Raw genomic sequence first — 16,860 nt, forward strand, 5'->3', positions numbered from 1 at the left:
TTTTCAACAAAATAGAATGCACAAGTAAATTGTTTATATAGTATGTATTTTAACAGAGTGACTGTTGTGGTTGCCCTTGCTTTTATCTTGTAATAAATATTTATTTCTCTAGGTAGTAACTTAAACTCTATACTGAAACTGCTTCTTCTGTTCTGCTCTGGGTATGCGACAAATCAATAGTAACCTAAGGGATTACTGGCCTGGTACAATATTCCAGCATATAAGCAATCTTTCTATTATGACTACGATTCCACCTTCCTTGTTGCTGCTTTGTCATATGTCCTTATCCACATAATTCCAATTTTTAAAGATCCAACTAAAATGGATAGCATACCAGGCTGTGTCAAATAAAATTCTGCATTTTTTGTCCAAGTAAATTCTTCTCCAGATGTACCAATTCAAGTTTAGAGTATAGTGGGTAGTTTGTTTGTTTGGGAATTGTATTTTAAAAGACTTATATTTTAACAACTCATTCAACTACTAAATGTTTTAGATGCTGGAGTACACCATTAGTTTGGACAGGAGCTGCTCGTGCAGACAGCCATGCCCTAGTGACACTGAGTTACAGATATGTCTTGTCTCATCAACACAGCTTTTTTAAAGTATTTCAATATCTTTGGGCCTGGACTTAAATTGAAGTGATGCTAAATGTACCTGCATCTTTGTACAAAGCCTTTGAGCTGCCCCACAGTCCCTGGAGTACCTCCTAAAGAACAAATGATTTATGACTTTCTATGTCTGTATTTGTGAAAAAGGCATCATACAGACTTGTAGTGAACAATCCCCCCGCCACCCCAATATTCTACAAGAACAAAATTATCTCTAAAGCAGATAGATAGATAGATAGATAGATAGATAGATAGATAGATAGATAGATAGATAGATAGATAGATAGATAGATAGATAGATGATTGGTAGTAATGTGAGTAAACTTTTTTCTTTTCATTCATTCCTTCCATTTGTCAAATGCTTCATCTCCAACATGTATTTACATCTTGTGGCTTGACTAAAGAGCTATTTGTAACTGTACAGTATTTCTTCCAGTGAACTGAGCAAGGAGCCGCTTTGTCACTCCAACCTCACCAAATGCTAACTCCCTGTTACTGCCTATTCCCATAGCTTCTTAGCAGAGCTCTGAAGATGAGATGACAGTGACCAATGTTGACTTAATGTGGATGTTTAATAAAAAAGCGTGTCACTTCCAGTGTTAGTTACAAATGGCAGAGAGTGCATTTGGTGGCAGCCCCATAATAATTTCACATCCATCATTCATATTGATGCTGTGCTGGCTGCCTGATGGATGAAGCTTACACGTTTAACTCTTTGCTTGCCTTAAACTAGATTTTTTCCTTATATACAATATTGTATTTGCTTATACTAAAATAATCCATATGTAAGTGTGAATCAGGGTTCATTAGTAAAAATGACATTATCATGAAATAAGCATTATAATAATAATAATTTATTAACAAAATGTGAAATTATGTATTAATAAAAGGATGTTAAAGAATTACTGAAAAAAGGAATCATGTTAGTGCCCTGAAAAAACTGGTGAGATCTCTAGCTTCTAGTGTGCCATCTAGGTTAACTAAATATTTACTATGTAAGAATGCTTTTAGTAATTGAACTGAAAGATTGTACATGTAAGTATTAATTTACCTTCACAAAAATACATTAGTTTTCTAGAATCAAGAATGCAAGAGCCATTATTATTTTTTCTGAACTGAGTGTTCTAATTTTATTTTATTTTAGTCAAAATAAACATATTAAGTAGTGTGAGCTTTTGAATAACATTCCCTAATTTGGTTCTCAAGACTAAATACACCCACCACATGTATGTTAACCTCTGCATTGCAATGTTCAGTTTAATTACAGTCAAACACAACCCCCTCTGTGATTGAAGGTTAATTTGGTTCAGCGGTTGGTGATATGCAACAAAAGCACAGACAACTGTTTTGACATTCTCCGTGTAGAGATATCCTTTGAGACTCGGTACAGTTTCAATGTTATTGTTCTAATCAGATTACTTCATTACCCTTCGAGTGTCTAGCATGTGATAGGAGATGTAGGTCAGTGCTGTTTTATGTGGACAGCAAAAGCATTTCATATTGGATGATGCACTTACCAAAATGTTTTCCTTTATTTTGTTTTCTGCTCTCTTTTATTTGAAAACAGCACAGTTTTAATGCCTGGTTTAGAATGAAGCTGTATATAAAACCCTACTTCTAATTAGACCTTACACAGAGGTCTTTTTAACAAAAATGCATGAGGTTATACAATCCTGCAGTCTCAGCTCCTCTTGTGTCTAGTAACACACCTCTAGAAATATGCAAGATAACCTGTTATTAGGATTGAGAGCTCTGTGCTTGTTTGTGATTTTTTATGGTATTTAGAAAAGTAAAATGCCTCTTTTTTAAAACTATCCAGCAATCCCATCTGGCCCTTTCCGACCCAAACCTGGCCCACCAGTGGCTAATACCTGTGAATAGATATGCCTATTATCTCCGTCTTTCTTACAGCACACAGAGTGCCCCCTAGTGGGTATTTCCGGAAATTGCATACATGGAACACTTTGGAAAGGCTGTTTGGCTTTCATTTCTGTTTGTAAATGCATAGATACCACTTTTTGATTAGTTTTTATACTATTTATTAATTTAACAAGAAAACTGATGCAATTCACTAATAACTATTATGATATCTTACTAATAACAGAAAATGAAATGCTTTATACTTATTATAAAATATTTTACAACTGTAAAAATGCATAACATTTTATTTAATCTTCTAAGTAATTGTGGAAAAACGATGACTCAATCTTCACAGTCCAAAAATATGCAATTAAAATTTCAGACTACATAAAATATTAAATATTAACTTTAGCATATTTAGTCTAACTTAATCATGTGGTTTTTATGTGCTTTTCTAGTCTTTTAAGCTTCAATTGATTTTATCCTATACTTGTGTACTTTTTTGTATGGAGCTTATGTAAACTTATTTACATCTTTTGCTGTGTGTTTTACTTAGATATATTTTTCATTTTTAGGAAAAAGCTTCACTAGATTCCCTTACACATCAGCTGGCAGCAAAACAGAGTGAAGAAGGAAAATTCAACCATAGCATGATGGATTTCAATATGAGTGGAGAATCAGATGGTCAGGACTCATTTAATATTTATGCATTTGATTGATTGATTATATATATATATATATATATATATATATATATATATATATATATATATATATATATATATATATGGGCAGGCAAAATTAGATTTACAGTTGTGAGTACATAAGGCTGGCAATTTTACCATTTACGAGATCTGACCTGAGTGTACTGTGCCATTGTGACATTCTTTTGAGTTAATAAAGTTAATAAAGCTATTGTATATTCATAACCTGCATATCTTTTTCCATATTAACATCTGTAAAATTATTTTTGCCCACCCCTGTGTGTGTGTGTCAATAGATGAATGGGTTTTTATTTTTCCATGTCCATGTTTATAACATTTGAAACCTTTTCTGTGCCATGTCTTTAAATAATGAAATTCTGAAATCTGTATTTTCACTGGTATACGTTGACCAGGAGACAATGTATCTTCAAAGGTATATTGTTATTTGTTTCTGAAACCTTTCTATGAAGTAAAAATGCTGGGAACTTGTAAATCAATCAGCACCATAGAATACACCTCCAAAGTTTAGGTACCAAAACTTTTTAATGATACCTTTATAAATGTAAATATATTCCTTATTTTTTATATTAGGTACTGTTACCTTTTGTATGCTTAGAGTATATGATTATTGTAATTTTACCTACTAATGAAATTCATGTTGTGATATCATTATCCCTATTTAATAATTAATATACTAAAGAACTATTGTTTAACACTTTTGCCTCCTACTGCCAGGAGATTGTGTTGAAATCCCTGGCCCAGTCCCTATCTATTTGGAGTCTGCATGTTCTCAGTATGTCCATGTGTTTTTATCTGTATGTACTCTAGAATGTATTAGTTTGGGTTGTAACTTTAAATTGGCATAGTATAATTGAGTATAGGTTTATGTCTCAGTGTGCCTTGTAATGCACAGGGCTGCTTCCTATCAGTATGCCTAATGCTGCCAAGGTATATCCTGCCCCACTCTCCCCAAAAATTAATTTGACTAAGTAAATACAGAAAATGAATAGGTGGGTGAAAAAGACAATATATTTTTTTAGCTGCATTCTTCTGTACCACTTACCTAATGTTTTATTTATATAACAATTTAGCCCCCTTCGTAGTCTAAAATATAGAGAACAGTAATAAAGTTCATTAAGTTTTATTTTGCTTTTGTTATCCATAAATACAAATCAAGATATACAAGGAGAGCATCACTGGTTGAGGTGTACGAATAAAGAAATAAAACAAGAAATGCTCAAAAAGTAATAATTCAGTAACAAAGTATACTGAGGATTAATATGTTACAGTTTACAAATTTAAAAAGTAACTTAACTGTTCATTTAATTTTATCCATCAAGAGTAGGCTTCAACAGTAGAAAAGCATGAAAAAACACTGAGTCAAAAACCGGGTCTTAGAGTAGGATGGTGTCAAATCCTGAAGTACTGGGTCTGCTCTGTATGGTCATGTGTGGTTAAATGAAATACTCCTCAGTTCTGATATTCAGAATGCTGATCTTCTGTTGTGGTGTGTTTTGTGTCGGAGACAGAAGCATAGACCAAGCAGCAGCTGATGATGATGTGAGAGATTAAACATAACACATTGCATTTGTGTGTAAGCAGCCCTAGTTGGTGTATAGTGCACTGGTTTTTCTTTGAAACATAGTGACAAGAGTTTTAAAAATAAAGATTTACAGTAGTATTATCCAAATTAGTAAAGTAACACTCCATTTCATGTGCCATTTTTAAGCTTCAGTTTATTAAGCTAGTCTGAATGTTATTGTTTCTTGGAGGCATTAGAAAATGGCATTAGAAAGCACTGTTCATACTAACACTCTATCCAGCCAAATCATGCCAGGCTTAAATAAATCAATGTTAAGGATTGCTACTCAAAAAAAGCCATGTACTGTAGTCGCAATTCTTTCTCATACAAAACTGAATATAATTTACTGGGCTTGTGAAAAATGTACAGTTAATTAAATTTAAAACAGTACCTCATTTTTCTCACTCAACCCTGTAATAATTCTGTGACCTATTTCAATACAACTTATTACATAAGTAATATGTCATAAGTGCTAACAGCTGGAAAACACACAATGCCAGACTGAACAGTTACATTTTTCTTGGGATACAAAATGAGAAAAAACAGTTCTGGAATGTAAAGCTTTTTACACTACTAGCTAACTAATGGCATTTTTCTCAACTTTGACAATTGAATATTATTACAGAGGCCCTAAAGGTAATTTTAACAAGGTATATGACCTATGGTACTGGAGTGCATTTCATTCACTCTCAGATTTATGAGCAAAGTTGACTTCAAAACATGTTAAAACTCTCGCATATGGACAATCAGTCAGACTCAGATATACAATATACTGTATGAGTAAAATACTACAGCAGATTTTTAATGGTTATGACTGCTAAAGTAGGGAAAAAATTATACATACAACTCAACCACCACATTCACAAACGTATTTCATATATATTTTTTGCATTTTACGAGGTTTATAGCATATTATTCTGTGAACTTCTGTACCCATATCTAATGGAAAGAAGGCTTGATTATTATTTTCTAGTGGAAATGTCAAATGAATACATCGTATTATTAGACTTTGGACACTTTGCATGTAATACCCTGTCATCATGCCTTTGATCTCATACTGGAAATTTGACATATATGGTTGGTAACTGATTACACAAAGAATGCAGCTGCTGTAGACCCTCTTAGTAGTGTGGTTTTTTTAACATTTCAGACAGAATTTCTGACACTAAACGGAACAATGACCAGATCAAGACTAAAATATGAAGTTTAAAATGTGCATTAATAATGCAAGATGTAATGTCGCTTAGTTATCATCATATTCAAGTAGTCAAATCTGTAAGTTACATACATTATACAGAGCTACTTGTATCTCAACTAAAAACTGCTGCATTGTAGTTAGTATACAATTCCATTTTACTCATACTAGATGGCCATGACCAATTTCACTAGTTCTTTTCTTTTAATTCTAGCAAAACTACAGACAAAAATGGAAACACTAGTATTTTATATAATTAAAATATCTGTTTTTAGAATGTGTTTTAACCCATGTTGCATACATATAATAATCATTTTATGCTTATTGTAATGGAATGGAGTGGCACAACAAAGACTTTTAATTATAAACATGTTGAGCAAATTCCAAATGTATCGTTTGGATATAGAAATTAGTTTATTTAAACTATGTTTTAGACTTTTTCCCTCTCTCGAAATCAATTATTTTTTCACATTTTCAGTTTTCCATAAAGACATGTCCATGCTGAAAAAGGATAAAAAAATCATTTGAGCCTATGCATGGGAAAAGATAATGCACATGGAAATAGTGTACAAATAAGTCAAGTGCAGCCCTGAATTATAGAGTCAACACACCAGTGTGCTGACTGGTGTAGTACAAGCTTGCTAATAAAACAAAGAAAGACAGGTCTCCTACACATGTTTAGTATTAAACAGATGTTGCGATGTTCAAGACAGAGCTTGAACTAAAGATTTCAGCCACATTGTTATCAAATGGGGAAAAGAATATACATTAGATTAAAAAATAAAAAAATGACGTTTACTTTCAATTCAGTTTATTATTTTACTATACCAAGATTCTAAGTATGTGTTCTGTATTGTGTAAACATTTAATTAATGCATAAAAAATAATTTTGCACAAATTATGGTATGTGTGTCAGTCTCATGCAAACCAGAACACGCTCTATTTTTTTGTTTCTTAGGCAGTCCAAGTGTGTCTGATTCCCGGATGTTCCGAGAAGCCAGAGGCCGAGGCAATGGTGAACCTCATATCAAGCGCCCCATGAATGCTTTCATGGTCTGGGCAAAAGATGAGAGAAGGAAAATTCTACAGGCCTTTCCAGATATGCATAATTCCAATATCAGCAAAATCCTTGGTATGATAGTGAGCAAAAAAAAATTAAAAACTTTGTTTTCTGCAAAATAGCATGCATTTTCCAAAGTGTGTAGATTGGTCAGTTTTCTTCTTTTGTACAATTTTTACCCTATCATCACTGTGTACTGTGTGATTTTAGATATATTTCTGTTTTGAGTGGAATATCCTGGGCTCTTCTGCTTTTTATTAAGTCTATAGAAGAAAATATGTAAATCTTTGGGGATTGATGTGTCTTTAAAATCTTAAGATTTCTGTATCTCTTGTTGGCAACATCTTATTATTTAAGTAACAGTTAATGAATTGTTATGGAGAACAGACTTCAACAATATGAAACTAATTCATTATGCATTAAACAAGCACTTGAGTTAGCCTGACATTTTATGCAGACCCCTGGGATTCCGTTTGACATTTTAAAGAGCTTCTAAGCATTTTATAATACACTGAAATCTGGTTTTAATAAGCCACTAAACTGAATTGTTAACATAAGGAATTTCCTATTACAGTTTTGGCTGCATGTTTTAGGGGCAGCGGTGACAGCTTTTTCTGATTAAAATACAGTAGTAGGAACAGGGAGTGTAAATTCATCGCAGATAACACTAGAAATAGAATAGGGTTCATTGCAAATGTCTGTTGAAAACTTGTTTTGTTAAATGAAGGGCGAGTAAGAACAGCAGCACAGGGTCAGTAGTTACCCAAGGGCACGATTTCACTCTGAAAACAATACAGCAAGGCATAGTTAATTAAAATTATGTTGCTGCCTTTGTAAACTAAAACCGCAAATGTATAGAGTAATTGTCATGGCAGAAACCAATTAATTTAAAAACCATCATTTCATTTAATAAGAACAGAATAAGGAAAAACAATACCATACAGTGCATTTGAAGGCATGTTGCACAAAATTTATGTCAAAGAGACTGTGTGTGGGTATTTATTTTCTGATGATGCTGTTTTTACTAATATTAAAGTATTAAACACTGAATATTGGAAAAAGAAATCTTCTTGTTGCCATTCAAGATTTGTGAAGATTCTTAGGTCTCAGCTTTTCAATTGTAACTTCTTACAAACTTTCCTGGGGGGGGGGTCTGAAATATATTCATGCTAATTCATGCGCAGATGCTTTCTCAAAGTACCATATTTTTACCAACTACCATTTAATTAAATAACTGCATTTTGCCTTTTCACAACTACTAAGTTTGACTGTTTTGTTGTTTAGGCCCTTGTATGTTTTCCACATTGTATTCAATGAATCAATTTACTACTTCATCTTAGTTTTTTAAAAGTGCACACTATGAGAAGTTTTATAAGTAAAATTCGCTCATTGTTACTGCCTCGCCAGTAGCCCAGCAACTAAATCTAACTTGTTTTAAACTCTTTATTAGGCACCTATTATTTTGGCTTTAAACCTCCACCGAAGTATAATAGATTAAAACTTCAAAATATATTTATATCCACATATACTGTATGTGTGAAATTTTGTAATATGCTACATATATACATGCTATTTATATTCTGTATTTGTGCCCCTAACTTCCTCTTAATATCAGCATTACATACACAGAACTGACTCAACTTGATTTATATTAATTTACATGATGTATTCTTGTTATGAAAATAAATATAAAGATGTAAGTAGTAGTTGGGTCATTTTAATGCAACAAGTCAATTTGCAGGAAAGATGTATCTATCTGATAGTGGTGTAAAGGAATTCTAACGTAATGATGCTCAATGAGGTCTGTGCATGAGTACAGATACTTCCTATTATTTATTTTTATTCTAATTTAAATGGTTCTTTTAATTTTTCTCAGGATCTCGATGGAAAGCAATGACAAATCTAGAAAAGCAGCCTTACTATGAAGAACAGGCCAGACTTAGTAAACAGCATCTGGAAAAGTATCCTGATTACAAGTACAAGCCAAGGCCAAAACGCACTTGCCTAGTAGATGGCAAGAAGTTGAGAATTGGAGAGTACAAGGCAATTATGCGCAGTCGGCGGCAGGAAATGAGGCAATATTTTACTGTTGGGTATGTATTATTTTATGATTCAGACTAGATTAGTGAAAACTTTTTGAACATAGCCAAACTGTTTCAATGTTACTATTCTGACAGTCTACTAATATTATAAAGGTTCAGGGCTTTTAAAAATTTCACTCATTGAAAAAAGCATTGTGGTAATGCATCTGACTGGATTCAGATTCTTTTCACTGTCCTCATGCTGTGATCACATGTTAGCAGTAAGCAGCAAAGTGGGAATGCAGTGTTTTACAATGAGACAATGACAGAAGGTGTTTCCTCTATTGCATCTATGAACAGAATCTTCAATCAAAAGTTCAATTTTCTTAAACTTTTTTCATCCTTCTGCAGTGAAGAAACAAACTGGTTGTTTACAGATTTTTTGAATAGTTAATTGTTTGATTAGAAGCCCATCCCCTCTTTCTTCTCATTTCTTTAGCAATTCTTAACTCTTGTATTTTACCTTTAAAATTCACCTAGATGAGTTCATTCCTGGATGATGGTACACACCTTTTGCATGTTTTATTTAACCTCTTCTTGTTTTTTCCATCCCAGATAAATCAGCACAGAGTCATTTTCTTATATACATAAATTCAAATTTACAGTATTTTATACAAACTTTCTTTCTGACTTTACAGCAATGTTTGCTTTATACCTAGTGTTTTGTTTTGTAGATTCTGCTGCAATGATTTTATCCATTCCACTTTACCATAAGGTGCAACATTTTTAAAGTTTCCATATCAATACTCCATAAGATTATGAAACTGAAAGGCGCTATTTATTAGTTTATTACTTATGAAAAAGAGAAGATTTTTATGTTCAGTATTTTCCAAAAGAATTTAACATGAAGGTTGTAAGGGCAAGATTTTAAAGCCCAGCACTTCAAGTAGTCTGTCCAGAAGGCCTGTTTTTATCTGATGATTTTATTTCCCAACATATCATGTCACTCCCAAACTCGATGAATCCAAATCCAGCACTGAACACAAAGCAGCATGTGCCCCTGGACAGGGCACCAGTCAATTGCAGGACCCACTCACACACAGTCCCATGCTCACACAGTAGTCAGTTTGGAAATTCTAATAACTTAACCTCTAAATCTTAGGTATCTGAGTGGAAGCTCCTGCAGACATGTTTAGAGCATCCAAAGTTAACTTGGATCAATATCTAGGTGAGGAATTCAAACCCAGAACACAAAAAATAGAATAAAATTAAATGAACTGCAGAGGGTTGAACATAAAACAGGTAAAATGTGACGTAACCAATTAAAATAAAAGTGTACATCAAATAGGAAGGGGGGGGGGTTAAATGGTGGTTCATCTTAGAAAACAATTTAAAAGAAGAGGAAGAAGTAATTTGCAATTGCATATGACTGAGTTGCATGAAAGATCTCTAAAAATACAGAGAGCAGTCTAGTATAACATTGGAAAGTTAAAAGACTTGCTTAAAGCACCTCAGTTGTTGAATAGTTATATCTTGTAGTGAGTAAGACAAATATTTTTGCGTTTTAAAATTTACAAGAGTAGCCAAATTTTAAAAATACATGTAACTGTAAATAAGCTGGAAACCAGTATCATTTAATCTGCTGAGTTACAATGTGATTTTTTTACTGGACAGGTAACTTCTGATCTTGTGCCATGCTTTGTTGTACTACGTGTCTTTATTTTCCCAGTGATACACAGCAATATTGCAGAAATGCACAGTATGAAGCAGAGACAGACAGAGAAATAAGTTGAATATTAGTATCTTCTTGTACATATGCAAGCAATGATTAGACAACTTTGCTTCTGTTTGAGCCACAAGTGATTATTTATACAAAAATAAAATAAAAAAAAAAAACGAGTGGTAACAGGATTTGAACATACTGATACGGTAAAAAGAGCAGAGTTACTCATCATCCTTTTATGTTTGACATTTTCTTCTCTAAATTTTCACTTTTAGTACAGTTAAATTATAATGCTTAACTTTCAAAAGTGTGTTTATTTATATATTTATAACCTGTTCTAAATGTGTATCCATTTTTAAAGTTCCCCAATTATTTTTAATTCATGTTAAACAATGTTAAGCTCATAAACACACAGACAGCTTTTCTGAGCAGAACTGAAATAATTGAATTATGGTGGAAATTTCCAAAATGCAAAAACCTTAGGTTATATTTACCTAAAGTAAATAGTCTTTTTTCTGACAATTAAAAAAATAAATAAAACATTTATTCCATTTTTAATTATTTTTGATGTACAGTATATATCACAAATGAATGTACTGGTCAATCTAACTCTCACTAACATACAGTCGAGAAGGAATACACAAAGTTTTCACAGCCGTCATGTTTCTGAAGTGAGAGGTGTCGTTGGATTCCCTTTTTTGGATTTTGAAAGAATGCTATTCTCATCTCTCTGTATCTCTGCATGCCTTATCCTGTTGACCCTTACTGTACATAAGACTGGGCATTTTTACATTTCCCTGTCAAAGGCAACTTTTGTAAGTGGAATAATGACAGTTTAAAATCTAAAATATCTTGTTTTTGCTGTTATTTGCACACAGAGTCATATATTTTTGCATGTGTTACAGGCAGCAAGGACAGATCCCCATAACATCAGCAGGAGTGGTTTACCCAGGTGCAATTGCAATGGCAGGGATGCCTTCTCCGCAGATTCCATCAGAACACTCCAGCATGTCCAGCAGTCCTGAGCCTACTCTGCCAGTCATCCAGAGCACTTACTTGCATAGTATAAAATCCGAGGAGTCACGTGTCAAGGAGGAGCTCCAGATGGATGACAGCAATGGAGATGTGTATGAAGACTTTGACTATGAGGATGAAGATGCAGATTATGGCAGTGACAGTGAAAATCACATCAGCACCCAGGGTGACTGATTAGGACATGTGCACAGTCAGCGTTGTGACTTTTTTTGCCTCTGCTAACAGAATTATCACCTCTCCTTCAACCCTGCTTGTCCACCTTGACACTCTTAAAGGACTAGATCTCCTTCTTCACCACTTGGGTGACCAGATACCAGCGGCCAAGCACATTCATTTTGTCATACACTGACTGTTACATAAACAAGAAAAAAAGTCTTAAACTAGTAAGAACTTCTTAAAAATTCTTGACCTGAGTTTGCAAAGCAGGCTTCAGGAAAAAAAGAAAGATAAAGAAGTAAATAAGCTATGGTTGAAAAAAATAATAAATAAAAAGAAGAAAAAAGATGCCAGTAATTCAGCTGCTATGCCCAAGCACTGAAGTCTTACCCTTTTGACCTGTTTATCAAAAACTTTAAACGGCTGTTTGTTCTACAACATTCTATAATATTCTCACTCAGGTACACAGTGCCAACAAGTGGCTTGTGAATGTGTTTTGTTGTTTTTGTGCTACAGTTTAAGAATTACAAAAAAAAAAGAAGAAAAAAAACTTTTTTTAAGAAAAAAATGCACCTGACAGAAAGATTAACGCTTCCCTCAAATTCTTTGAGGGATTTATTTTCTTGAACCTAGATGAACTTTAATCGCATCCTTTTTTCTGAAAATTTTACGCCATTCATTGCACATACCAACACCACATCTTATAGGAAGTGCCAAATTTGTACTAAGTGTTAAAATAGGTGACCTTTTTAATCCTGGACGTCTTAAGTTAGGACAGTGTTGTGTCTTAGACAATCCCATATAATCCTGATGTACCAGCAGCTTGTGGTTTGTTTTTTTTTTGTTTTGTTTTGTTTTTTGTTTTTTTTTGTTTGTTTGTTTTTCTTCCTCATTATTTTTATTTAGAAAGTTGTAGGTGCAGTTCTCAGGTGAAGAAAGAGAGACAGATAAAACAAATGAGATAAATTTTCAGTTTGTAAAGTCTCAAGGAATTTCTTTTTGCGAATGTGTGTGTGCGTCATTGTGGACACGTATGAGTGTGTATGTGTGTGTGTCCGCGCACAAGTTATGGTACTAATAATGTTCTGGACCATTATTAGCAAGTTTGTGATGGGGATGAAATTTCACTTCTTCTGTTTTCATTTGATCATATCATTTGGATAATGGCATTGTATAGATGCTTAATGCTGGAACAGTTGCACTTCTTGTGGAAGGATGTTAGCTGAGGTACTATAAATATGAAAAGACCCAGGGGAGATAAGAAACCTTCCATCTTATAACCCTAACATGTACAACTTGAATTAAAGCTTCTGCTTTAGGTGTATGCCGTGAAGAGAGCTGTATACAATGCTGCACTCTTAGTATTGCTTACGTGACTAATATATAATTTAATTTCTTGTCAGTGAGATCTATGCACACATGAAAGCACTACTGACGAATGTTTTTCTTTTGTCTTTTAAGTTTACAATTTGTTAAGGCAGGGGTCATTGCATATTGAATTTATGAAGAAATGTAAAATTTGAAAACAGAATTTTTGAAAACAAAAAAACTTACAGCCCACTGGTAATTATTTTGTCAATGCAAAAGAGTAGATTCCACCAGAAACCAACTGTGTAATAAGGACAGTTAACATAATGGCAGTAGGACTTGCTCTGTGCAACAATCCAAAAGTTAAAAGGCTCGTTGTGATTAATCACAAAAAGAAGAGTTTTGTAACACTTGACGTCAAAGAGGTGCATACAATTAGGAATTAAGGTTAAATTCTTCTTTTATTTTCGTTCGTAATTTCAAATATATTTTAGCAGTATCAACAAAGACTAAAAACAAAATTAAAAAATGTGGAAACTGTATTTATTAGCAACGCATATGTATTACAAAAAGGATGTGTGACTTGTTTAAATATGAAAATTGGCACTTAAGTCTTAAAAAGTTTTTAACCCACTGAGCATTTTACTAAATTGATTTTTCCTTTGAGTAACTGAAAAACATCAAAGAGAAATGTGATGTTATAATGTGTGCTCCATTATATTGATCTTCATTTTAATTTAGCTTAAACATTCTGGCAAAGACAGTTAGAAGTTCAGCATCTTAATGTGTGGAGTAAACATTTATTGTAATTTAATTTTGGAAAAAGGTGAATTTTCATCCCTATCACTCCTTAAAGTTTTTTTTTTTGTTTGTTTTTTTTGGTGAACTCGCTCTGCTGTGGAGGTTCCGTGTAGCTGATCATAATTTTTGCATGTCAGTGTTTTGTTTGTATTTGAAGACTGTATTTTTTCAATTGAACTGCCTCTAGTGTAATAATATTATTAATAATTATTATAATAATGGTCAGCTGTTCCTCCTTTAGTAAGTTATGTATAATTTATTTTTCCTCTTTTTCTTTTATATTATCTTGTGAAACTGCTCAGAGCATTGAAGCATTACTTATTGCTGGTAGATATTTAAGCCTGGTATTTAGAGCTACATGTTTTTTTTTTTGTTTGTTTGTTTGTTTGTTTTTGTTTGTTGGGTTTTTTTTTTTAGTTTTTTTTTCCTTTTGTATAATTTTTGGTCCTATTTACGTCTTTATTTTGTTCTTTTTTCAAAGGAATAGGTTTAAATGGACTGCTGTTGCAAAGGAGAAAGTCTTTTTTTTCTGTCATCACTCATATTTTGACTTAATCACAGTCATCAGTCATATTAAACTTCTTTCTTGAAGCACTCTGTATGACAAGAAGAACATTGAGAATTTTTTTGTATCAATTTATGTACAATGTGAAAACATTTTTTTAAGGAAAAAATATATTGTTCCCCATTTTTGTGAACAAATTTTTATTTTTGACTCTTGTGAGTTTCCTGCTCACATTTGCTGGGATTATATTTGAAACTATTTGGAACTTCATTAGTCAGTATGTCAGTTATGTGCAAAGTTCTACACAAGCCTATCTTAATTAAGTATTTATATTTAAGGTTTATAGTCATTTTAAGACATTCAAAAAGTATAAGTTCTATCTTTAATTATCAAACACTATACATACATTTATTTATTTAACAGCAGCTTGGCATACTTTAATGCACTGGGCTGCCACTGTGTGGCATTTTGGTGAATAAAATGCAGTTAGACTTCAAAGTAAACCTTGTACTTTATTTCTTTGCACATACTCTTGGTGCTAATGAAGTTCCACCAGTTTCCCCCGCTAAGGAAGGTAAATTGTTTTATTTATGTAACTCTAGACCTAGGAAGACTACTTTGTTTTAGCTCCAGAACATGGTGCATCCAGTATATTTATCAGATACTGAAAAATCATTTTGGATAAGTGTGATTTTGCACAACCATAGTACAATTTTTCAATAGCATGTATTTTTGCTAGGTAGAGCTTTGCTGATGGTGCTGTCCAAGTAACATACTGTAAGAAGAAGTACACATGGAATGCAGGCTTAACTGAGAGGTCTGTAGCTACGAATTGCATCTCATTAACAGTTCAAGAAGTCATGTATATCTTGTTATATTATGAATGTTACCATTTTGAGTATCTTTTGTACATAATAAATGCCTTTTGGTTAAAATTCAATCCACTCATAAATAGCAGAGAAGTCTGCAGTGACTAATCCACTAAATAATATTTATCAGCACCATCAGCAAATATTAGTCCTCCTTTTGGTATTTTGACCATGCTGTTCAAAATAAGTCTATTAAAAAAATATGGTAACTGAATGCTTGATCCACATCTAATAGGCAGTACAATGATCCCAATAGCCTCTATTGGCTCTAAAAAGTATGATAAAATAACCATCATTGCCACATAGGTGTTATTATATTGCAAAAAAATTAAATGAGACAATCAAATGATAGTAATCAAATCAAAGAATGGAGCTTAAAACAAAGTATAAAATAATTTTACCATCTCAACTTGAAATTAAAAATAAATAAAATTATGTAAATATAACATAGAGTTATAGATTTATATTTTGTTCATAACACATAGTGTAATATAAGTTGTATATTTCATTTTTTGTTGATGTTATTCATGCCACAATAAAACAGGAGTTGATGTACTCTTACAAAAAAAGAAAAAAAAACAAAGATGTGGGTTGCCACCATCTGTTTTTGAGTTCACTTTTTCAGTATTATTGCCATCTAAGGCTATAATAAAGGCGGCAATGTGTTCTGTAATCTCTAATGCTTTGGTTTTAATTATTTGTTCTGCTATATACAGAATATTAAACTTAATGTTTCATTTGCAGATATGCTGACTTATTGTTTGAAAACGAAGGTAGTTGATATGCTTCCTCACTAGTCACCTGTAATTACACAGAAAATAAGGTGAAGTGTTTAAAAATCATTTTAGTTTCCTCATGCAGTGAGTAATTGTTGAAAAGCAACAATCTGTCTCTCTCTGCCTGATGACTCTCACGCTGTCCTTTCTTTCCTGCTGACTATTGTGGACTGTGCCTATTTGTGTAGGTCTGTATCTGCTTGATCAGAATTTGCGTAAACCTCCTAGAGATCTGTGGTGGACTGACTGGACTCTGCTACTGGGACTTATTTGTTTATCCAAAGTTGTTAGCCTCTCAAATGTGATGACTTTCGCTGCCTTCTGGTCTCCTCATGTGTTTTCAGTAAACGTAATGCTTCTAATGTTTAACATCAACTAAAACATCAGTGTGGAGGAGTCTGCCAAATTAGAGCAGCTGTTATAAGATCTTCCCATTTTCTTCTTTTTTTGGGGTGATTTTCACAAAAATGGGAAATCGTAGAGTTTAATCAGTAACTCTACAATGTATATTGGTGAAGTAAATATCACTTCTTTGAGTGCTGCCACAAGAATACTTGTAAATGGACAGTTTATGAATGAGCATAAAGTTCTCGCTTGTACAAGTCTTCGGTCACAAAGTTGATTGAAAAACAGTTGATTGAGAATGCTTTTTATTTT

At 33.0% G+C, this 16,860-nt stretch overlaps 1 protein-coding gene across 3 annotated transcripts in view; it reads left to right on the forward strand.

The window, feature by feature from the left end:
- sox5 (SRY-box transcription factor 5) overlaps positions 1-16,170 on the forward strand; it is a 234,673-nt gene extending 218,503 nt beyond the window's left edge. For 2 of the 3 annotated variants that reach the window (XM_039761581.1, XM_039761582.1), the window contains exons 12-15: positions 3,044-3,152; positions 6,908-7,081; positions 8,886-9,102; positions 11,659-16,170. In XM_039761581.1, the coding sequence (XP_039617515.1) occupies positions 3,044-3,152; positions 6,908-7,081; positions 8,886-9,102; positions 11,659-11,962 (804 nt within the window). In that variant the 3' untranslated portion in view covers positions 11,963-16,170. The remainder of the gene's footprint in view (positions 1-3,043; positions 3,153-6,907; positions 7,082-8,885; positions 9,103-11,658) is intronic. The other variant, XM_039761583.1, reaches the window with a different exon arrangement.
- The last annotated feature ends 690 nt before the right edge of the window (positions 16,171-16,860 follow it).

The sequence above is a fragment of the Polypterus senegalus genome, chromosome 8 (genome assembly GCF_016835505.1).
Source record: "Polypterus senegalus isolate Bchr_013 chromosome 8, ASM1683550v1, whole genome shotgun sequence".
NCBI lineage: Eukaryota > Metazoa > Chordata > Cladistia > Polypteriformes > Polypteridae > Polypterus > Polypterus senegalus.